This window comes from Esox lucius, chromosome 24 (assembly GCF_011004845.1).
Source record: "Esox lucius isolate fEsoLuc1 chromosome 24, fEsoLuc1.pri, whole genome shotgun sequence".
NCBI lineage: Eukaryota > Metazoa > Chordata > Actinopteri > Esociformes > Esocidae > Esox > Esox lucius.
The window spans coordinates 27570826-27595700 of NC_047592.1; the positions used below are offsets into that span (position 1 = coordinate 27570826).

A 24875-nucleotide genomic window follows, 5' to 3' on the forward strand; every position below is an offset into this window, starting at 1 on the left:
GGAGACACAGCAAACCTTCTTGCGATGCGAAGTATGGACATGCCATCCCGAAGGAGCTGGACTACCTGAGCAACCTGAATAGACTGCATGTACTGCATCATGCTACCAGTAGTGACAAGAACACTTGCAAAACGCAAAACTAGAGAAGATTCAGTCTGGAAGGAGGAGAGAGCAATTGTCTGTGGCCACCACATGCAAAACCATTCCCTTCTTAGGGATGGTCCTGTTCCAGTTGCCTCTCCAGTGCATCTGTTGTCACTTCCATTTGCACCAAAACAGGTGACATTGATTCACAATTGCTTATGCATCCTAACTGGATAGATTGATATCCCTGAAGTTTAACTGACTTGGTGTTATACTGTGATTGTCAGAATATGACCCAGGCCCAGATGGTGGTGGAGTTCTTACATGCAGTGCATAGGTTTGAAGACATAATTCAAAAGGCAGAAGGCATGCAATGATCAATACACAGAGAATCAGAAAGGCGAAGGTACAGAATGAGGCATGCTCAAAAACAGGATAGAGAAAGACCGGTCAATACATGGGGAAAAAATAGAATGGCTTAGTTTGTCTCAACAAATACAAAACCATACCTCACAAAGATAAAGGTGCATCAAACTGAACTAAATAGAGAATTAAAGCTGCGAGCAGCGTTTCAGGGGGCCAAGCGGGGCACAGGAAGCATCTCACTGCATCCTCTCACTAGAGAAATGTATTGTTATTTAAAAATGCCCAACGCCGCTAGTAGTCAGGATGTCCAATCGAAGGAGAGGAAATCAAAATAAAACAAAAAGACCTTGAAATCAGAAAAGGAACCAAGCAATCCTAGTTCAGCCAATTAGGAGGGATGAATATTGTTGTCGCTGGCAGGTTTCAATCCCTGGTTTTCTATGTGGCAGACTGTCTTCAATCATTACACTATTTAAACAGCAGAATTAAACTTTTACCTCAGCCATTACATTTTGGCTGAAATAACGTGGAAATAATAAATATAAATGTATTAATGGAACTAAAGAGTGGTCTTGCACAAAGACTATATAGCTAATAGCTATACATCCTACTTATAACGAAAACAATGACTCCATTCACTTCATGGCTGATTTGTGTCTTTGGAAAACAACAGTATATAAGGGTCACGTAAAACAATTATTCTTCTAAACATATGAGAATCATGGTATTACAGAGGGGATATATATTGTTGTGTGAAGGGTGAAAAGTACCAAGTGGATATACATTTCTGAAATACAATATTGGGAACATCTCAGAGGGGAATTTATGGGCTGAAATATGTGCCACCAGAAACTGAATTTGAATTATTTATATTTGAATTTGAATTGCTATACCGGGCGTGACGTCGCCCGGTATGGCGCAGCCGGGGCCCCACCCCGGAGCCAGGCCCGGGGTTGGGGCTCGAATGCGAGCGCCTGGTGGCCGGGCCTTCCCCCATGGGGCCCGGCCGGGCTCAGCCCGAACGGGTGACGTGGGGCCGCCCTCCCGTGGGCTCACCACCCACAGGAGGGACCATAAGGGGCCGGTGCAAAGAGGATCGGGCGGCAGTCGAAGGCAGGGGCCTAGACAACCCGATCTCTGGACACAGAAACTGGCTCTAGGGACGTGGAATGTCACCTCGCTGGCGGGGAAGGAGCCTGAGTTAGTGCGTGAGGTTGAGAGGTTCCGATTAGAGGTAGTCGGGATCACCTCTACGCACGGCTTGGGCTCTGGAACCACACTCCTTGAGAGAGGATGGACTCTTCACCACTCTGGAGTTGCCCATGGTGAGAGGCGGCGGGCTGGTGTGGGTTTGCTCATAGCTCCCCAGCTCTGCCGCCATGTGTTGGAGTTTACCCCGGTGAACGAGAGGGTCGTTTCCCTGCGCCTACGGGTCGGGGATAGGTCTCTCACTGTTGTTTGTGCCTACGGGCCGAACCGCAGTGCAGAGTACCCGACCTTCTTGGAGTCTCTGGGAGGGGTGCTGGAAAGTGCTCCGACTGGGGACTCTATTGTTCTACTGGGGGACTTCAACGCCCACGTGGGCAACGACAGTGACACCTGGAGGGGCGTGATTGGGAGGAACGGCCCCCCTGATCTGAACCCGAGTGGTGTTCAGTTATTGGACTTCTGTGCTAGTCACAGTTTGTCCATAACGAACACCATGTTCAAGCATAAGGGTGTCCATCAGTGCACGTGGCACCAGGACACCCTAGGCCGCAGGTCGATGATCGACTTTGTTGTCGTCTCATCTGACCTGCGGCCGTATGTCTTGGACACTCGGGTGAAGAGAGGGGCGGAGCTGTCAACTGATCACCACCTGGTGGTGAGTTGGATCCGATGGTGGGGGAGGAAGCTGGACAGACTCGGCAGGCCCAAGCGTACTGTAAGGGTCTGCTGGGAACGTCTGGCCGAGTCTCCTGTCAGAGAGATCTTTAACTCCCACCTCCGGCAGAGCTTCGACTGGATCCCGAGGGAGGTTGGAGATATTGAGTCCGAGTGGACCATGTTCTCCACCGCCATTGTCGAAGCGGCCGCTCGGAGCTGTGGCCGTAAGGTCTCCGGTGCCTGTCGAGGCGGCAATCCCCGAACCCGGTGGTGGACACCGGAAGTAAGGGATGCCGTCAAGCTGAAGAAGGAGTCCTATCAGGCCTGGTTGGCTTGTGGGACTCCTGAGGCAGCTGACGGGTACCGACAGGCCAAGCGGGCTGCAGCCCGGGTGGTTGTGGAGGCAAAAACTCGGGCCTGGGAGGAGTTCGGTGAGGCCATGGAGAAGGACTATCGGCTGGCCTCGAAGAGATTCTGGCAAACCATCCGGCGCCTCAGGAGAGGGAAACAGTGCCCTACCAACGCTGTTTACAGTAGAGGTGGGCAGCTGTTGACCTCAACTGAGGATGTCGTCGGGCGGTGGAAGGAGTACTTCGAGGATCTCCTCAATCCCGCTGACATGTCTTCCATTGAGGAAGCAGAGGATGAGGGCTCAGTGGTGGACTCGTCCATCACCCGGGCTGAAGTCACAGAGGTGGTCAAGAAACTCCTCGGTGGCAAGGCACCGGGGGTGGATGAGATCTGCCCTGAGTACCTCAAGTCTCTGGATGTTGTGGGGCTGTCTTGGTTGACACGCCTGTGCAACATCGCGTGGCGGTCGGGGACAGTGCCTCTGGGATGGCAGACCGGGGTGGTGGTCCCTCTTTTTAAGAAGGGGGACCGGAGGGTGTGTTCCAACTATAGGGGGATCACACTTCTCAGCCTCCCCGGGAAAGTCTATGCCAGGGTTCTGGAGAGGAGAATACGGCCGATAGTAGAACCTCGGATTCAGGAGGAACAGTGTGGTTTTCGTCCGGGCCGTGGAACACTGGACCAGCTCTATACCCTCTACGGGGTGTTGGAGGGTTCATGGGAGTTTGCCCAACCAATCCACATGTGTTTTGTGGATTTGGAGAAGGCATTCGACTGTGTCCCTCGCGGCATCTTGTGGAGGGTGCTTGGGGAATATGGGGTCCTGGGTCCTTTGCTAAGGGCTGTCAGGTCCCTATACAACCGAAGCAGGAGCTTGGTCCGCATTGCCGGCAGTAAGTCAGACTTGTTCCCAGTGCATGTTGGACTCCGGCAGGGCTGCCCTTTGTCACCGGTTCTGTTTGTAATTTTTATGGACAGAATTTCTAGGCGCAGCCAGGGGCCGGAGGGTGTCAGGTTTGGGGACCACACGATTTCGTCTCTGCTCTTTGCAGATGATGTTGTCGTGTTGGCCCCTTCTAACCAGGACCTTCAGCATGCACTGGGACGGTTTGCAGCCGAGTGTGAAGCGGTGGGGATGAAAATCAGTACCTCCAAATCCGAGGCCATGGTCCTCAGTCGGAAAAGGGTGGCTTGCCCACTTCAGGTTGGTGGAGAGTGCCTGCCTCAAGTGGAGGAGTTTAAGTATCTAGGGGTCTTGTTCACGAGTGAGGGAAGGATGGAACGGGAGATTGACAGACGGATCGGTGCAGCTTCTGCAGTAATGCAGTCGATGTATCGGTCTGTCGTGGTGAAGAAAGAGCTGAGCCGCAAGGCGAAGCTCTCGATTTACCAGTCAATCTACGTTCCTACTCTCACCTATGGTCATGAGCTTTGGGTCATGACCGAAAGGACAAGATCCCGGATACAGGCGGCCGAAATGAGTTTTCTCCGCAGGGTGGCTGGGCGATCCCTTAGAGATAGGGTGAGAAGCTCGGTCACCCGGGAGGAGCTCAGAGTAGAGCCGTTGCTCCTCCACATCGAGAGGGGTCAGCTGAGGTGGCTTGGGCATCTTTTTCGGATGCCTCCGGAACGCCTTCCTGGGAAGGTGTTCCGGTCCCATCCCACCGGGAGGAGACCCCGGGGAAGACCTAGGACACGCTGGAGGGACTATGTCTCCCGGCTGGCCTGGGAACGCCTCGGTGTCCCCCCGGAAGAGCTAGAGGAAGTGTCTGGGGAGAGGGAAGTCTGGGCATCCCTGCTTAGACTGCTGCCCCCGCGACCCGGCCCCGGATAAGCGGTAGAAGATGGATGGATGGAATTGCTAAACTTGAATAATTGCATTGAAAAACTGAATCTGAATTTTATAATTTGAAATTGAATTTATTCGTTTGGATCCGAAGTCCAATAAAATGTGATCCTCACTGAAAATTAAACTCTCTATATATCTTCACATTCACTTCTCACAATTCAGATTCAGTTCTCAAATTCAATTTCAAGTTACTGAGACAGACATCCGGGTAGTTGGAGGATGAAGGAAGAGCAATCGAGCGCAGATCGATAGATAGCGTTCATTGGCGCATAGGACTCCTCTTGGGCAAATCAGCACATACGTTTTGGACCATAGTACATGAAACAAGGAAGAAGCTCGTCTTGCCTTGCCAGTGGCCGGCCTTGACCCAGAACGCCCAGACTGGTGTGACCACCATGGATTCGGCTGGGACAAATACGGTAATTACAATTTAACATATCTACAATCTTTTGTTTAACTGTCGTTAATGATATATCTGTTTTGTAGAAACAGGGGAAATTAAATTTCTCTCGACGTTGCAAACACAGTAGCTAATATCCCGGATTTTTATGGTAGCCTACTAGCTCTGGTAACAACATCTTTGCCTGGTGTTTATTATTTCTAAACGTTTGCCTCTTCTTTCGGTGAAAATGTTGTTGCAAACGTAACTAGTGCTAGCCGCCGCCAAGTAGACTGGTCATGTCTTCAGCGTGATTGTTTAACTACTCCTTGTGATTGTCATTGACACCGTCAGGGTACTGCTTACTGAGAGGGAGAGTAGTAAGCGTGTCAGGTCGCTGTGTTTGGCAGGTGCTAGCATAATGTAAGGCCATAAACTTCAGGGCAATTACACCATAGCACTAGCCCTATTCATTTTACTTGAATGCATAGCTAATTCCGGTTGACTTGAACACAAAAATAGCACATTTACTCTTCGAAAGAAAGCTGGCTGTTCTCCGTATTTGCAGGGAATGTAAAAAGTGATGGTTTTTAAAACTAGCAATCCAGTAGTGCTTTCATTATTTTGTTGTGAGCATTATCTAGCTAGCGCTACAGTAAATATGGGCTAGTAGCTAGAAAACCGTGCTTGCCACTATATAATAACATCATATTTTGTCAACTTAGTGTAAAAACAGTCATGTTTATATTAAATGTAATAGTGCATATGGTATTGTGGTCTATATAGTGCCTGTTGTATTAATATTTTGTTTTATATTGATATAGCTAGCCATTTACTTGAATAACTTTTTGCAATACATTTTCTTTGGAATATGGAAAACATCCCACTTTGTAATTTTTTATTTGGTAATATTTAAGTTTCCATGTAGATTTCATTATCAGTGTGAGTACTTATGTACCTCTGTGCTGGTAAAGGTAAACCAAATATTCAACATGATTGTTTGCTTTCTATCTCTGAAAAGGTGAACATCCAGAGGCGGGTGACACAGTAGACTATCCAGGTCACCTGTCCCCCAGGACGTTTCTCCAGTGGCTCACAGGACAGGGCCACATTCCTGTCTTACCAGAAGAGAAACTTCAGTCTTTGTGCAGTTCAACCACACCTGTGACATCCTGTATGGTTCACATACAGTTTGCTACCCAACAGTCGCTGCATGTTGTAATACAATCCACCTGCCTGTTAAGCATATGCAAACTTCTACTGAGTTCAAACAAGTGATGACAGAGGCCTTCCATCTAGGGCAGGCATTTCATCAGGTTTAAGTGAAATGTTTCAAATATGCATATACAGGGCTGGTCATAAAATTAGAATATTATCAAAAAGTTGATTTATTTCAGTAATTCCATTCAAAATGTGGAACTTGTATAATGTATACATTCATTCCACACAGACTTATATTTCAAGTGTTTATTCATTCAAAAAGTGAACCTTGTATAATGTATACATTCATTCCACACAGACTGATATATTTCATATATTTCTTTTAATTTTGATGATTATAACCGACAACTAATGAAAATCACAAATTCAGTATCTCAGAAAATTAGAATATTGTGAAAAGGTTCAATATTGAAGACACCTGGTGCCACACTCTAATCAGCTAATTAACTCAAAACACCTGCAAAGACCTTTAAATGGTCTCTCTGTGTAGTCTACATAACTAGACTATCATAGGGAAGACTGCTGACTTGACAGCTGTCCAAAAGATGACCATTGACACCTTGCACAAGGAGGGCAAGACACAAAAGTTCATTGCTAAAGAGGCTGGCTGTTCACAGAGCTGTGTCCAAGCACATTAATAGAGGCAAAGGGAAGGAAAAGATGTGGTAGAAAAAAGTGTACAAGCAATAGGGATAATCGCACCCTGGAGAGGATTGTGAAACAAAACCCATTCAAAAATGTGGGGGAGATTCACAAAGAGTGGAGTGCAGCTGGAGTCAGTGCTTCAAGAACCACCACGCAAACATATGCAAGACATGGGTTTCTGCTGTCGCATTCCCTGCGTCAAGCCACTCTTGAACAAGACACAGTGTCAGAAGCGTCTCGCCTGGGAGAGGACTGGACTGCTGCGGAGTAGTCCAAAGTTATGTTCTCTGATTAAAGTAAATTTTGCATTTCCTTTGGAAATCAAGGTCCCAGAGTCTGGAAGAAGAGAGGAGAGGCACAGAATCCACGTTGCTTGAAGTCCAGTGTAAAATTTCCACAGTCAGTGATGGTTTGGGGTGCTATGTCATCTGCTGGTGTTGGTCCACTGTGTTTTCTGAGGTCCAAGGTCAACGCAGCCATCTACCAGGAGGTTTTAGAGCACTTCATGCTTCCTGCTGCTGACCAACTTTATGGAGATGCAGATTTCATTTTCCAACAGGACTTGGCACCTACACACAGTGCCAAAGCTACCAGTACCTGGTTTAAGGACTATGGTATCCCTGTTCTTAATTGGCCAGCAAACTCACCTGACCTTAACCCTATAGAAAATCTATTGGGTATTGTGAAGAGGAAGATGTGATACGCCAGACCCAACAATGCAGAAGAGCTGAAGGCCACTATCAGAGCAACCTGGGCTCTCAGAACACCTGAGCAGTGCCACAGACGGATCGACTCCATGCCACGCCGCATTGCTGCAGTAATTCAGGCAAAAGGAGCCCCAACTAAGTATTGAGTGCTGTACATGCTCATACTTTTCATGTTCATACTCTTATGTCTTAATTAATATTCAAATTTTCTGAGATACTGAATTTGTGATTTTCATTAGTTGTCGGTTATAATCATCAAAATTAAAAGAAATACATGAAATATATCAGTCTGTGTGGAATGAATGTATACATTATACAAGGTTCACTTTTTGAATGGAATTACTGGAAAAAATAACTTTTGATGATATACTAATTTTATGACCAGCACCTGTACATTCAGACTCAAATAGTAATAGATAAGATATTTGTGCAGTCTTTTATTTCATTTTTTGTCAAATCCAGTTCGTATCTGTTAACCCAATTCACTGTTCATGGGTGTATTAAATGACCCAGTGTGCATGGCTAATTGATTTGATATTTTAGATCATAAATCATTGTTAGCCACATTGAATGTTACACCACAAAAAGCATTTCCATATGTGCATCGCACCATTACAATGTTTGTCAGAGAAGATGTCCTTCAATATGTTCTTTCCCACTTCCCTGTGGTTGTGTCAGCGAGACAGAAGTCCGATTTAAAAAATTTGGTGGACTAAAAGGTGCCTGGATACATGGGGTCCTAGACTGGACTTAAGCAATCATGAATTATTAAAAGCCTTTAGTCCTCTGATTGGCACAGGCATGACTGTCAATGATGGTGAAGTAGGTACAAGGCATGTGCGAGTGTGGTCAAATAAATATATTTTCCAAAACTATTTGAATGAGAAAGGGGATCAATGGCAAGGCGTAGAGTTCTCGGTCTTCAATGGACATTCCATTTCTGGCACGGTAACACCTGTGTTGGCAGAGTTATGAGAGAGCCCTGAGCTCTCCCAATCAAAATTCTCCATTTGGATTCCCTAAAACCAACAGAAGATAGTATTAATGAATTGTTAACATACATCATCTAGTAATGCAACCCATTTCATCAGCTGTAGCTATTCTTTTCGGCTATCACTGACATACTATGTATTAGATGACATCATTTCATACATTAATAGTAGGATATTATTATTAATATTTATTGTGGGACTAATAATATTCCAAATAGGAGATGTGAGCTACAGAGAGGTAGCTGGTAACATAATCTAGAAGTGGTAAAGGTTGAAAGTAGTAGGTTTTCATTGCAAAGAAATGTAATTGCTTTATCATAAACAGATTCAATCATCACTGATTGCTATGGAGTTGATATCAAATGTGATGGAGGCGATGGATGAGGAACCACCAAAATTAAGGAATAGTAGCAAACCAATTATATTTGTTATGTGACTACAAGCCAACTAGTTATGAATGTAACAATATTGCCAGATAGGTTTCCTATACCATGTTAACAGTAAAAACTAATTTGTAACTTGTTGGATCATGCCCATAATCACTATAACGTTGAGTTTCACCTTGCTCAACTTTGTGCAGATCACAGCATAAGTTGGTCAAAAATGTATCTCCAAAAGAACAGCTGGGTTGTTTTAAGTCACAGGTGGGACTGGCAAGTTAGCTAGCACGATGCCTTCTATTTCTAGATCTTCTAAGTTAACCGGTACTTATCTGAGCTAACGACATGATCACAGTCACTAGATATAAAGAAATCATTGACTTTCACTCGGTGCTATTCACTGACAGTAAAACTTTTTTTTGAAAAAAATGTTATTGTACGCACTGCTGTTTGTAGACTAGCTCCAGCGCTCCTTGCTGAGTTGCTAAAATATGAGCTGAAACAATGCTATCGTGCTAGTCATAAATATAGAACAATGGTGCTAGCTAGTCGTCTAATGTAATTGTAAACATGATTTGTGTATGCTCGCGGACTAAACGAAACGTTTCTACAAAACAGCTATAACATTAACGACAATTAAACAAAAGATCGTTAGATCGTAGATATGTTAAATTGTAATTACCGTATTTGTCCCAGCCGAATCCATGGTGGTCACACCAGTCTGGGCGTTCTGGGTCAAGGCCGGCCACTGGCAAAGCAAGAGCTTCTTCCTTGTTTCATGTACTATGCTCCAAAACGTATGTGCTGATTTGCCCAAGAGGAGTCCTATGCGCCAATGAACGCTATCTATCGATCTGCGCTCGATTGCTCTTCCTTCATCCTCCAACTACCCGGATGTCTGTCTCAGTAACTTGAAATTGAATTTGAGAACTGAATCTGAATTGTGAGAAGTGAATGTGAAGATATATAGAGAGTTTAATTTTCAGTGAGGATCACATTTTATTGGACTTCGGATCCAAACGAATAAATTCAATTTCAAATTATAAAATTCAGATTCAGTTTTTCAATGCAATTATTCAAATTAAACAATACAATTTCAAATTATGTGATTCAAATTCAGTTTTTCAATGCAATTATTCAAGTTTAGCAATTCAAATTCAAATATAAATAATTCAAATTCAGTTTCTGGTGGCACATATTTCAGCCCATAGGAATTGAACAAGGGTCAGAAAATTATAGAACAGGGATGTCCCCACTACACGACAGGGGCTACTGGCTATCCCTACAACTCTCTATCATCTCCAAATGTACATTTTACCCCAGTCATTACAATTTTGCTGAGATAAAGTTGGCAACAAAACATTTGTAACAGAACTAAAGTGTACTGTTGTACAAAGATTATTATAGATGACTAGCTAATAGCTATACATCCTACTTATGACTCCAATCACTCCATGGCTGGTTTCTTTCTTTGGAAAACAATAACAGCATAAAAGGGTCACGTAATACAATTATTCTCGCAAATAAATGAAAATCATGGTATTTCAGAAATGTATTGTGGAAAGAGTGGAAAAGAATTTATGAGATATAGAATGTCTGAGAAGGGAATCGAAATATTTGTCACAACAGGTGGTGTAGTGCAGTGTTGCTTGGACAAGGAACCAGGTGCAGGCAGGGGTAGTCGGTGTGGATACTTTAATTGATAAAAATAAACAAACACCGAGCACAAAACACAAAGTAAAGGGCTGACTAAAGCAGCAAAAAATGACAATATGCAATGGAACACAAGTACTTACAACTACGGCAACATACACAACATCCAAACATGACAAGAACAATGAGCCACAATGTGGGGAGCAGAGGGGAAACATACATACACATACAAATTAGCTATATTGGGACCTGGTGTGGAAGACTGAAAACATGTGACAGTCCGGGATGTGTTCGTGAGAATATGGGAACTTGTGAAAATATGGCACGGTGGCGCTGCTGCTCACCGCATCATGACAGTACTCCCCCCCCAAAGGCCCGACCACCGGACGGGCCAAGACGAACCCCAGCCCAAGGGAGGGGGGGCGGGGCAGCGCAGAACCCCCATCGGCACAAACCCGCCGAGGGGGCGGAACAGCCGAGACTAACCAGGGTGGCGGAGCCGTCGGGACAGGCCAAGGAGGCAGAACCAGCTGAAGATCAGGAGCCGGCGGAGGGTCAGGAGCCGGGAGAGCCGACGGAGGGTCGGTGGCTGGCGGAGGGTCAGGGGCCGGGAGAGCCGACGGAGGGTCAGGGGCCGGGAGAGGAGAGGGCGCCGGGGCGGCCGGGACAGGAGAGGGCGCCGGGGCGGCCGGGACAGGAGAGGGCGCCGGGGCGGCCGGGACAGGAGAGGGCGCCGGGGCGGCCGGGACAGGAGAGGGCGCCGGGGCGGCCGGGACAGGAGAGGGCAGTGCAGGCCACTCCTCCTCGGCCTCAGGCGGTGCCGGCCACTCCCCCTCGGCCTCAGGCGGTGCCGGCCACTCCCCCTCGGCCTCAGGCGGTGCCGGCCACTCCCCCTCGGCCTCAGGCGGTGCCGGCCACTCCCCCTCGGCCTCAGGCGGTGCCGGCCACTCCCCCTCGGCCTCAGGCGGTGCCGGCCACTCCCCCTCGGCCTCAGGCGGTGCCGGCCACTCCCCCTCGGCCTCAGGCGGTGCCGGCCACTCCTCCTCGGCCTCAGGCGGTGCAGGCTGCTGCCGCTGGCAAGAAGGAGGTGCTGGCTGCTGCTCCAATGCAGCAGGGGGCGCTGACTGCCGCTGCTGGCGGGTAGGAGGCGCTGGCTGCTGCTCCAATGCAGCAGGGGGCAATCGGCGCCGTGGCGCAGGGACAGGGGTGGCAGAAGGCCGCGGAGCAGGAAGCGGTGTGCGCCTAATTGCCAGCCTACAGCCTGGCCAGCCAGCATGGGGTCGAGGAGGCACCGGACATAGAGGGGGCGCCGTCGGGACTTCCCTCGGGCATCCACTCCCCACCCTAAAATTTTCCTGGGGGGACCTCGGACCGAGCGTTGGGCACCTCGCCCTCTTCTTCCTCCGGCCTCACCTGCGTCCTATCCTTCCTGCCTCCTGCATGTCCTGCAGGAGACCCTTCACCAGCTCCCCTTGTTCTTTGGTGAGGGGCTTGACCACTCCATACTGGTCCATACCCCACAGCGGCACCCCAAACCCGTCTTGGGGCAACCCCCAGCCTTGCTCCTCAAGGGGATCCTCCTCCACTCTCTTGAAGACGGCTTCATCATCCGAGGAGAGGGAGTCAGACCCCCAATCGCCCCTCCAGGTATACACCCTCTCTGGAGGGACTGCCTGGTGGTTCCAGTTGCGGTGGCTCATTCTGTCACAACAGGTGGTGTAGTGCAGTGTTGCTTGGACAAGGAACCAGGTGCAGGCAGGGGTAGTCGGTGTGGATACTTTAATTGATAAAAAATAAACAAACACTGAGCACAAAACACACAAAGTAAAGGGCTGACTAAAGCAGCAAAAAATGACAATATGCAATGGAACACAAGTACTTACAACTACGGCAACATACACGACATCCAAACATGACAAGAACAATGAGCCACAATGTGGGGAGCAGAGGGGAAACATACATACACATACAAATTAGCTATATTGGGACCTGGTGTGGAAGATTGAAAACATGTGACAGTCCGGGATGTGTTCGTGAGAATATGGGAACTTGTGAAAATATGGCACGGTGGCGCTGCTGCTCACCGCACCATGACAATATTGAAGGACCAGGAAGTTCCCACTACACCACAGAGCTGGCTGGCAGCCTGAATAGTCTCATCGGGTTGTGATCTATAATAACCGAAATAGCACACAGATGCATATTTTGAAAATCCACCAGAAACATTTACAATAATATAACTTTTAAAGACAATGGTCCAGTCATCCTTTACACCAATTGTCATCCAAATCCATTCAGCTGTTACAGAGGAAATGTCATTTAAGTGTGTTTTAATCAACAGCAAAATTGTGAGAAACATCGGTTATGTTTATAGCGCCCCCAACCGGTATTTCTGTATGGGAGTATTCCTGTCCATTCCTAGCAGACACATTTATGAGTTTGTTTCGTTTCGTAGCTGTTTGATGTTCCATTTGGGTTTAATGGACGTCTAAAGTCATAGACCCGCCCAGCTCAATTTCATTCGCTGATTTCGGCCATATTGTTTGAGATATCAACTTCCCTTATATAACATTTAAAGATAATGGTTCAAAGGTCCTTCACACCAAACGGCATGCAAATCCGTTGAGCAGTCTCGGAGGAGATGTTAACGAGTTTTTCACAGAAGTTAAAATGGAGGCCATATTGTTTGAGATATCAACTTTTCTTATATAACTTTTAAAGACAATGATCCAGTGGCCCTTTACACTGATTGTCAACCAACTCTGTTCAGCGGTTTCGGAGGAGATGTCGTTTAAGTGTGTTTTTGTTAACAGCAAAATCATGAGAAACATCGGTGATGGTTATAGCGCCCCCAAGAGGTATTTCTGTATGGGAGTTTTTCTGTCCATTCCTGACAGACACATCTACGAGTATGTTTCATTTCATAGCTGTTTGATGTTCCATTTGGGATTAATGGACTTCTAAATTCATAGACCCGCCCAGCTCAATTTCATTTGCTGATTTCAGCAAAACTATTTGAGATAACTTTCCATGTATAACTTTTAAAGATAATGGTTCAAAGGTCCTTCACACCAAACGGCATGCAAATCCGTTAAGTGGTCTCGGAGGAGATGTCGTTAACGTGTTTTTCATTAAATTCAAAATGGAGAAAAATCCAAGGGGCGAATTTGAAAGACCCCAGAGACTTTTTTGGTCAGCATGAGAAGGGGTATATCTGGAACTTGGTTGCATGTCTCTATGACATTCGGTTCCTGAGATCTGAGCTTCACATTTTTCATTTTCGACTGAGTGCGACAGCACCACCATGAGGAGTATGGGTACCATGAAGGCCAAGGTCCATCTACAATCAGGCAAAGTTTGGAGCGTTTTGAGGGGACCGAGCTATGGACCTCTGAAAATTGCCCTGGAGAATAATAATAATAATAAAACGTACAAACATAAAAGGGTTCCAGCAACTTCGTTGCTTGGCTCCCTAATAACTAAAGAAAACCAGGTGGGTGTTTAATATTAAGGTGATTTGGAACCGGGGAGTGAGCTACGTTCATGGAGTACGGGAACTGTGCTGTGTTCTGGAGGCAGAGGATGTGCAACATCAGGTGAACTGGGAGTCGGTCTTACAGTGGTTATGTGTGGCGAGTATTATTTAATGAAGCTGCCAGTTGAGGACCTGTAAGGCGTCTGTTTGTTTGTCCTCTTGCTTCCCACTCTTTCTATTCTCGTTAGAGTTTGCATTGTCCTGTAAAGGGAGTAGTACACAGTGTTTTACGAGATCTTCAGTTTCATGGCAATTTCTCGAAATAGCCTTCATTTCTCAGAACAAGAATAGTATTTCAGAAGAAAGTTCTTTGTTTCTGGCCACTTTGATCCTGTAATCAAACCCAACATTACTGATACTCCAGTTATTCAATTAGTCTAAAGAAGGTCAGTTTTGTTGCTTCTTTTATCAGCACAATAGTTTTTAACTGTGCTAACATAATTGCAAAATGATTTTCTAAAGATCAATTATCCTTTTAAAATTACAAACTTGGATTGGCAAACATAACGTGCCATTGGAACACGGGAGTGGTTGTTGCTAGTAATGGGCAACTTTGATGTTACTTTAATTGACCAAAAATTGCTTTTCTTTCAAAAACAAGGATATTTCTATGTGACCTCAAACATTTGAATGGTAGTGTTTAAAAAATAAAAATACAGAATCAAAACGCATCAAACAAAGAGTAAGATGAGGGTAAATCACAGTGATGGCCATCTTTCTACTGGACAGGTAAGGTTACATTAGATACCTTATTTAACTAATTCCTAGATAATCAAGGAAAGCTATGCGTAAGTTATTGCTAGATTGTTATTTCGCTAGATATCAAAATACAACATATATACTATTGATATAATGGAGAAACAATTATTTTTGCTCAGCTCGCTGAAATAAAAATTTAGAAGTTTGATGTTCTTGTTTCTTTAAAAGAAACCTTCGAAATCTTATAATGGTCGACTTGACAATTGGACTGTTTGTGTGGGTGTGTGTTTGTTGGCCTGTGTGTGTGTGTATGTGTGTGTGCGCACAGGTTCATGTGTGTTTGTCAGTTCAGATGTCCAGTTGCGTCCAGTCCGCTCAGTGAGACAAGAAGTCATAGTCAGGTGACAGGAAGGAACCCTGGGACGTTCCTCGTGGATGCTTAAGTGTTATCTCTGGAATTCTTGGCATCCTGAATAGACACACCCTTCCCCTCTCTTTCTCTTTCCTTCTCACAGACACACACATGCTGAAACACACCACAATCTATCCTTGTATGTACAATTGACTGTTCCTTAAATAGATCACACCTTGGTTCACTCCCAAGATGGTATTTCCAGTTTCCTATGCAATCCATTTAGGACAAACTGTTGCGGGGTGTGAACATTTATCAACTCTTTATTGTAACTGTCCCTTAAGTAAGAGTGTCTGCTGTATGATTCAAATATAAATGGTTTGGGTTTAGCAATAAAAGAGATTGAAGAGGGAGCGATAGAGCACCAATTGTAAGTTAATATTCAGAGGAAGAGAAAAACAAAGAGAGGTGGAGGTGGAGTGTAGATGGAGCTAAAATAGGGTCCATATGGGAGCCCCTCATTGATTAGCTAGAAAAAGCGTTACCATAAATATCAAGATGGACACCCAAATTGCCTCCTATGAGTGCACTATGTAGGAGATGGGGTGGTAGTTGGACTCCCTAGTAATAGTTTCCAGATTTTACTCAAAAACATTTTGATTTGGAAATATGGCAGTAGTGGGACAGGGTGTGTGTTTGTGTGTTGTGTGTATGTGTGTGGGGTGCAGGGGGTTAATGTATGCTTCAATCATAGTCCCCGGTGGGATGAAATTGGATCATGGTTGTGTAAGATCAAACCCCCAAGAGCTATATACACAAACTAAAACACAGATTTTCGGAAATGCAACAAAGGCGATGTGTTAAGTATTGAATGCACATGCTTCATCCAACAATGCTAGAATTCTTGCAAAAAAGTTTTGGTTAGCCAAAACTCTTAAAAGTTATCCTTTTACTTTCTCCTCTTTTTTGTTTTCTCTCTCCGCTTGTCTTTCTCACAACCATCTTTGAAAGCTGTAGTGTAAACTCACAACAGGAAACCTTATAAAGACAGTATTTTCTTTCTTCAAATGAGAGATTCAAAGGGAGAAAGGGAGGGATGTAGCAAGGGAGGGCAAGATGAAAGAGGGGGGAAGACAGGAAGAAAGGGAATAAAAACAGAAAGCAAAGAAAAGGGAATGTAGATAGGAGGGAAGTGGAGATGGTGTGTGCACTGCTACACTCCACACTCTCACACACATACACACACAGACATACACTTCCACATACACACAGAGAATATTCCATATAAGTCCCCGCTTGGTGTGCGTTTTAGGGGGGTGCGGGGGAGCTTACCTCATGCAGTATATGTTCTGTGGTTTGCGCGCTTATGTGTTTTTCTGTGGGGGTGGTAGGTAGTGGTCACTCCTTCACCATCTGATGTTCCAGGTCAGTTTGAAGACATACTGCCAGGCTGTCGACACAGTAGAGGAATGTTCCAGACTCGCCAACATTTGGGAATATTCTATCATTGTTCATTTTCTTGGAACAGTGCTTTTGCTCCATTTTCCTTTTTCTGAAGCCTTTTTGTTGGCTGCACTCAATCCCACTCTTTTTTTTACCAGTGCTTTTGGAAAATTCTGTCCAAACAATTCTGCTCATGTTCCCAGTTTTGTGATTCCTTGTCCCTGCAGCAGAATCATCTCCTCATACGGAATTCCAAAGTTATAGTTTTACTCTGGTGAGCAATGAGAACTTGTCTGTTTGATTTGAAAAGTAAAGGGTAAGTTTGAAAATATCTGTTAGGATGCTTGCCCAAGGAACTATTTAATGCTAGGTGTATTGTGTTAGCATGTTAGTTTATCAGTGCGTATTCTATTGTATAAAATGTCTGTGTTTTGTGTGTATTTAAATGATTTATTAATTTGGGGAATGTGGAAAAGACAACATTCACTAATACATTGGTGCCACTTATAGCATCTAAGTTGTTATTGGTTGTGATGCATTTTGCTTCGGTTCAACTGAGTTACATCTGTCAGGTCAGGGTTAGAGGTCAGGGCTCTAGAAGACTGTGGGATGTCAAGGTTCTAAAAGACTCCATTTGTTCTCAATCCAACACCTTTTCCTCTGTATTTCTCTCTGTCAATAACTCTCTGTCTCTATTTTTCTGTTGATCTCTATGTGTCACTTTATCTCAGTCTCTTTCATTTTCTCCATCTCTATCTCTCTCTTTGTCACTTACTTCCAAAATAAAACCTGTACTTTGTGTGTGTGTGTGTGTGTGTGTGTGTGTGTGTGTGTGTGTGTGTGTGTGTGTGTGTGTGTGTGCGTGTGTGTATTTGGAGCTGGAGGAGTGGGGTTGACTGCATGTTGGTACGGTTTTGTGTATGTCTGTGTGTAGCAAGCAAGCAAGTTTATTTATATAGCACAATTCATACATCGAAGCAATTCAATGTGCTTTACAAAGAAAAAGAAAAAATATAAAAATACAATAACATCAGAACAAATACTCAAATGAAAACATCAAAACATAATAATAATAATAATAATAAATAGAATAAGAAAATATAAAAATAATAAAAACAGGATAAAAACATAGGAAGCTATAAGGCTAAACAGTGTGGTTAGGTTTAAGTGCTCAGTCAAAGGCACGTGAAAAGAGAAGTGTTTTTAACCTGGATTTAAAAATGTATAAGTTTGGGGCACATCTAAGATCTTCTGGTAGTTTATTCCAGTTGTGTACAGCATAAGTGCTAAACGCAGCTTCTCCATGTAAAGTTTGGACTCTGGGCTCTACTAGCTGACCTGTGTTCATGGATCTTAGAGCCCTGCTCGGTTTATATTCTTCAAACATATCAGAAATGTATTCGGATCCTAAACCATTCAATGATTTATACATTAAAAGCACCACTTTAAAATCTATTCTGTAACTGACTGGAAGCCAATGCAAAGATTTAAGAACCGGAGTGATGTGCTCTGTTCTCTTGGTCCTTCTTAACATTCTAGCAGCAGCATTCTGAATGAGCAGCAGCTGTTTTACAATCTTTTTGGGGAGCCCAGTTAAGAGGCCCTTACAGTAGTCAACCCTACTAGAAAAAGCATGAATGGGCTTCTCTTGGTCTTTTTGGGACACCAAGCCTTTGATTCTGGCTATATTTTTTAGATGATAGAATGCTGTTTTGGTGACCACTTTGATATGACTGTTAAATGGGAGGTCTGAGTACACCAAGAATAAGCACTAGATCCCTGGTTTTAAGAGCCCGAGAATCCATCTCTTTACTAATACTTGTTCTTTTATTTTTGTTGCCAAACACAATAATCGTTAATTGTAGAAAATGTGGGTTCATCCAGGTATTTATGTGCTCCATACAGTGACACAGAGAGTCTATTGAGCTGTTGTCAGAAGGTTCGAGAGCCATATATATTTGAGTATCATCGACATAACTAGGATAGTTAATGTTGTTCTGTAGAATTTGGCCCAGAGGTAGCATATAGAGATTGAACAGAAGCAGTCCGAGAACTGATCCCTGTGGAACTCCGCATGTCATAGCCACCCAGATTCATGATTACCAATAGTGACAAAGTAACTCTGGCCATCTGGATAAGATCTGAACCAATCAAGGACTGTCCTGGAGAGTCCTACCCAATTTTCCAGCCTATCTATAAGTGTTCTATGATCTACAGTGTCAAATGCTGCACTGAGATCTAATAGAACCAGAACTGTTATTTTATCTGAATCAGTATTCTGCCGTATATCATTTAAAACTTTAATAAGCGCCCTTTCAGTACTGTGGTGAGTTCGGAAGCCTGCCTGAAATTTGTCTAAGAGACCGCTTGAGGTCACAAAATTGCTGAGTTGATTCAAGATAACCTTCTCAATGATCTTGGCTATAAAAGGGAGATTTGATACAGGTCTATAGTTGTTCAGTATAGATACATGGACCTGCAGCTGTTTTTAGAGACGTTGGGAAAATGCATGATTGCAGAGAGCTATTAACTATTTGCTGCAGGTCCATTGTTAGAGTTTAAAATGGTTAAAAACAAAATTTTGGGGGTACCCTTCAATGTAAAACAGAGGTATTCAAAATAAATAAAATTACTAAGTGTATTTTCTTTGCACTGGAATGTATCTTTGAATAGGGCAGCCACTCCTCCTTTCCTAGTATTTTGACACATATTCATATAGCCACATTTTTCAGGGGCTGTCTCGTTAAGAATAGTGGCACTACAATCTTCTGTTAGCCACGTTGAACCTAGAAACATAAAATCTAGGTTGTAGGATATTATAATGTCAGTTACCAAGAATGATTTGTTGGCGAGAGATCTGATATTAATAGATATAATAGGGGTTCCTGGACTAGTAGGTTGATGTGTTACAGATTAGACAAGTTTACTTTATGGGTTGCATGCTCATGATTTCTAATCAACACAGGAATAGAGATACTGGGTCCTAGCTTGTACTCAAAACAGTCGAGATTGCTATTTTCACAATAGCAGGGACCCGAGTAGTGTTAATGGGGCAGAAAAAGTGCCCTTGTATGTTGCCCAATGGACTTCCCACATTTCAAGAAGCCCCCCTTCACAGTTTCCTCCCTCCCTCCCCCGTCCACTTTCTTTCCCTCTTTCTCCATAACTGTAGTGCTACACATACACTCAGGTTTTCACACTAACACACGTACATACACACACACATTGTCACACACAAATACATACATACACAGCAGACCAAAACATTTTGTCACTTGAGACTGCCTCAGGTCCTACACCAGGGATTTGTAGTGACACGTGCACACACAAACATACACAGAGAAGACCCAATCATGACATGGCTGCCTCTCTCTATCTTCTCCCCCTCTCATTATTTTTGTCAAATTTTGTTTCTGTCCACATCTTTCTATCCATTCTCATTTTTTCATTGTCACCCTCCCTCTCTTTCTTTTTTTCGCACCCTTTCTCTAACTTTTTTTCGGTCTCAATTTAAATTTTAAGGTCAAAATTGGGTTTGGGTTAAACCAAACAACGTAACAGTCGCTTTACAGTGCCAAAACATTTACAAATCAAAAATCAAAAAGAAAAATAAGAGAAGACAGGACTACGCACCAATGTTTAAAGGATAAAGGTTTAAAAGTTATACTATGAGCTAAGTGTAATTGCATAAGAGTGTACAAACATGCTCTTTCTCGTCCCTCATTCTCTCTCTCTCTCTCTCACACACACACACACACACACTGTGTGGATTCAATGAGTACGTAATTGAGATCCTCCCTAAGTTCTTTCTTAGTCATCCTTGGCACCTGCCATCAAGTGGTGCTTATCTCCCTCCCTCCATCTCCTCTTATTAATAATCACTCAAATGTATTTTGTAAAGCCCTTTTACATCAGCAGTTGTCACAAAGTCCCTATACCCAGCCTAAATAACCATCACAATGTATTCTTCCCCAGGCTAACAAGGCTCTGGATGCTCCAATCAGATTATTAATCATGTTTTTACGTGTTCATAAGCATTGTCAAGTGATAGAAAGCATTAATAAAGTATTAAAAGTGTTTCAGAATTTCCCAGGTTGCCAAGGCTGTGACTCCTTCCATCCTGTTATTAATCATGTTATGATGTGTTAATAAGCATTGTAAAATGTTATTAATCATTAATAAAACATTGGTAGCATTTTTGTATTTCCCAGATTGCCAAGGCCCTGGCTCCTCCCATCATGGCCAACATCCTGCAGCCTCTTGATCCCAACAGCCTTCAGGTCCCAGGTAAAACAAATGCAAACATCCACACACACCAACACACACACACACACACATACTGTTCATTATGACGCTGGACAAACAGTCCGGTTATGCATAAGATTAATGACCCCCTCTCACGCTTTCTCTCTCCCCTATGAGAATGTGTGTTTTTGTTCCCATCCGACAATATCTCTGGCTTAGGGTGTGAACAAGGTCACCTAATCTTAGGCCCAAGTTCCTATGGGAACATATCAGTGTTCTGATAATATTTCCATGATTGCATGGTTTGGTTGATGGCATTCCACTCTGAGTATGGAGAGACCATTAACTGTGTTTACACCTCAGTGGTTTTTGATAGCGTGTTTGCCATAGCAACATAGGGAAGGAGTATTGTCCAGGATACAGATGTTTCTGGTGTAATGGGATTGTTTCTGGAACCTTGGAATCGTATCTTAGAATCTGGGGCTTGGAATTCCTCTTCTGTGTTAGAAAAAAGAATGACAAACTGGTGTGTGTGTCATGTACAATGTCGCAGAATACAGAAAATCCTCATGTACATGGACTTTGCAAAACAGTATTTTTGTTTTCTGCATGTACAAAACCCTGGTTCCAAATAGTTAGACAGTCTTTGTTACTCTTGATGTTCGGTATTCTTTTCCAGGAAGGTTAAGGGTTAGAGTTAACCCTAAGCCCCCCCCCCCCCCCCCCGAAACACCTCACCATCTCTTTGCTCCTCCCTTTTTTAGGAGAAAACATGTTAGCCCCGTCCTCACCCTCCATCGGAAGAAACGACTGCAGCATTGCACCCCTTACTCCTTCTGCCTCACCGGTAGGATCACAAACACTCACATACACACAAACCGAACGCACACTACCAAATGCAACAACAATGCATTCACATACACACAAACCGAACGCACACTACCAAATGCAACAACAATGCATTCACATACCCTTCCGCTCTCCACCAACATACAGGGATATGATCTTTGTGAAATTGGCCCCCCACACAGCACAAAACCTAGGCAAAAAAGGCTTAATCATTTGTGCTCCATTGAGTGAATTTGGAGCGTATTGGGGGATGAGTGACCTTAGAATGACCTATAAAATATAATTTAATATATATGTTGGATACTAATGAATTTTAATATAGTATGCATTTATCAATATCACTAGAGAATTGTGCTTACATGACTAAGGTCAGGCGAGTTTGCTGGCCAATTAAGAACCGGGATACCATGGTCCTTAAACCAGGTACTTGTAGCTTTGGCACTGTGTGCAGGTGCCAAGTCCTGTTGGAAAATGAAATCTGCATCTCCATAAATTTGGTCAGCAGCAGGAAGCATGAAGTGCTGCGTTGACCTTGGACCTCAGAAAACACAGTGGACCAACACCAGCAGATGACATGGCACCACAAACCATCACTGACTGTGGAAACTTTACACTGGACTTCAAGCAACGTGGATTCTGTGCCTCTCCTCTCTTCCTCCAGACTCTGGGACCTTGATTTCCAAAAGAAATATTCTCATCAGAGAATATAACTTTGGACCACTCAGCAGCAGTCCAGTCCTTTTTGTATTTAGCCCAGGCGAGACACTTCTGACGCTGTGTCTTGTTCAAGAGTGGCTTGACACAAGGAATGCGACAGCTGAAACCCATGTCTTGCGTACGTCTGTGCGTAGTGGTTCTTGAAGCACTGACTCCAGCTGCAATCCACTCTTTGTGAATCTCCCCCACATTTTTAAATGGGTTTTGTTACACAATCCTCTCCAGGGTGCGGTTATCCCTATTGCTTGTACACTTTTTTCTACCAAATCTTTTCCTTCCCTTCGCCTCTCTATTAATGTGCTTGGACACAGAGCTCTGTGAACAGCCAGCCTCTTTAGCAATGACCTTTTGTGTCTTGCCCTCCTTGTGCAAGGTGTCAGTGGTTGTCTTTTGGACAGCTGTCAAGTCAGCAGTCTTCACCATTATTGTGTAGCCTACATAACTAGACTGAGAGACCATTTAAAGGCCTTTGCAGGTTTTTTTGAGTGTGGCACCAGGTGTCTTCAATATTGAACTTTTTCACAATATTCACATTTTCTGAGATACTGAATTTGGGGTTTTCATTAGTTGTTGGTTATAATCATCAAAATGAAAAGAAATTAACACTTGAAATATATCAGTATGTGTGGAATGAATGTATACATTATACAAGTTTCACTTTTTGAATGGAATTACTGAAATAAATCAACTTTTTGATGATATTCTAATTATATGACCAGCACCTGTACGTATCTCTCTCTCTCCCTTGAATCCCTTTCTCAGCCCCCCGCAAGAAACAGAACTTAATCAGTCATTTTCCCTCTCTGCCTGTATCCCTTTAGAGACCTGAGGCAAGGCAGAGAAAATCTCGTCCCTTCTCTGTGGTGGTGGCCATAGACTTCGGAACCACCTCTAGTGGCTACGCATTCAGCTTCACCGGGGACCCCGAGGCTATACACATGATGAGGTGTGTCACTGTGTTCCATCAAATATTGTCATCCACTGATCCCACCCAATAGTACCTCACTACACCCAATAGATTTCCTCCTCTGACAGACATCTGTCTCATCCACCCTTGGCAGGCGCTGGGAGGGTGGAGACCCAGGAGTGGCCAATCAGAAGAGCCCAACGAGCCTGCTGTTGACACCTGAGCTGAAGTTCCATAGTTTTGGTTTTGCGGCCAGAGACAGCTATCATGATCTGGACCCAGAGGAGGCTCAGCATTGGCTCTACTTTGACAAATTTAAGATGAAGATCCACAGCATAAGTGTGAGAGAATCAGAATCACCTTTAATTGCAAACAACATATATTCAGATAAACCACATTTTTGTTACTGTAATGGTGCTACTAGTGGTGGACAATACACAGAGACAGAATACACAACATGTCATTTATATACAATGGGTGGTGATTATATTAGAATTATGACATACACTACTGGTCAAAAGATTAAGACTACCCCTATACACTACCCCTATTTTTTCAGTTTTTTTGTAATGTAAGCAGTACAAGTCCAGTGAATAACCTGAAATTGTACAAAGGTAAGTGGTACACTGCCAGAGGTTAAAAAAGTTTAGGTTACCAAAAACAATGTAAAATTCAGTTATAAAAAAGGCCTTTTTCAGGGAGCTAGTAATGGTTTAACAACTTACAGCTGTTCTGCATCAATGGAAGTAAATTAATCCTTGAAAGCTGATGCTAACAATTCCTATAGGTGTCTCAACTTTTGTTGATTACTTACAAACCCACTATCTGTATAAAAGCAGTGTTGGAACAGATTGTGTTACTACACCCCTTTAAGCATTTTTTGGACAGTACTGTATTGCAAAAAGTAGTATATTACTATCATAATTGCAAGAAAAAGAAAGGAAGACAGACAGACCCTTATAAACCTTTAAAGTGTAGGCCTTTACTTTAGAGAAATTGAAAACAAAGCCAAGGTGACAAAGTCAAGCACAGCTTATCACTGGTCAAAGTAAGCAAGCCTCAGTTTCAACTGGGATTCGTCACACAGGGTATATGTATGCCACAGAATAGGTGAAAGGATGGTTTCTCAGTGTGTGACACCAACTGTCAAACAGGGAGGTCTGGGGCTCTTTTGCTAGATACAGAGTTAGCTAATTGCACAGAGTGAGTGGCACCCTGAGCCTTAGCGACTACCACAGTATTTTGCAATACCATGCAATACTCTCTGGTGTATGCCTAGTAGTCAGGGGTTCATCCAACTGCAAGATAATGACCCAAAACATATGTCCAGGCTATGTCAGAACAACCTTAGAAGAAAATAACAAAAACGGTAGTATATGACTGGTGAGTTTGCAATACACACAGACTTAGTGGTGTAGTACATTGACAGATTCAATAAATGTTCATCTAGATGCAGTGAGATATGCAGAGTTTGGGTGCTGCATAGTGCAGTTGTTTCATTTCTCCCTGGAGGCAGTTTAACTTGGTTATCATAGTCTGAGGTTAGAAGTGAGAATGTTTCATTGTGTGAGGTGAAGAAAACATGAAGGGACAAGATAAGAGTGGTTGCTGTTAGTTGCATTTTTCACAGCAGTG

At 43.9% G+C, this 24875-nt stretch overlaps 1 protein-coding gene across 3 annotated transcripts in view; it reads left to right on the plus strand.

Annotated features, from left to right (window-relative positions):
* hspa12b (heat shock protein 12B) overlaps window positions 1-24875 on the plus strand; it is a 91330-nt gene that overhangs the window by 43502 nt on the left and 22953 nt on the right. Inside the window, exons 1-5 of one of the 3 annotated variants that reach the window (XM_010865427.4) lie at window positions 16256-16838; window positions 20734-20809; window positions 21532-21614; window positions 23155-23279; window positions 23395-23581. In XM_010865427.4, coding sequence (XP_010863729.1) covers window positions 20761-20809; window positions 21532-21614; window positions 23155-23279; window positions 23395-23581 — 444 coding nt within the window. In that variant the 5' untranslated portion in view covers window positions 16256-16838; window positions 20734-20760. Of the gene's footprint in view, window positions 1-16255; window positions 16839-20733; window positions 20810-21531; window positions 21615-23154; window positions 23280-23394; window positions 23582-24875 lie in introns of those variants that run through there. The other 2 variants (XM_010865426.4, XM_013140318.4) reach the window with 2 other exon arrangements.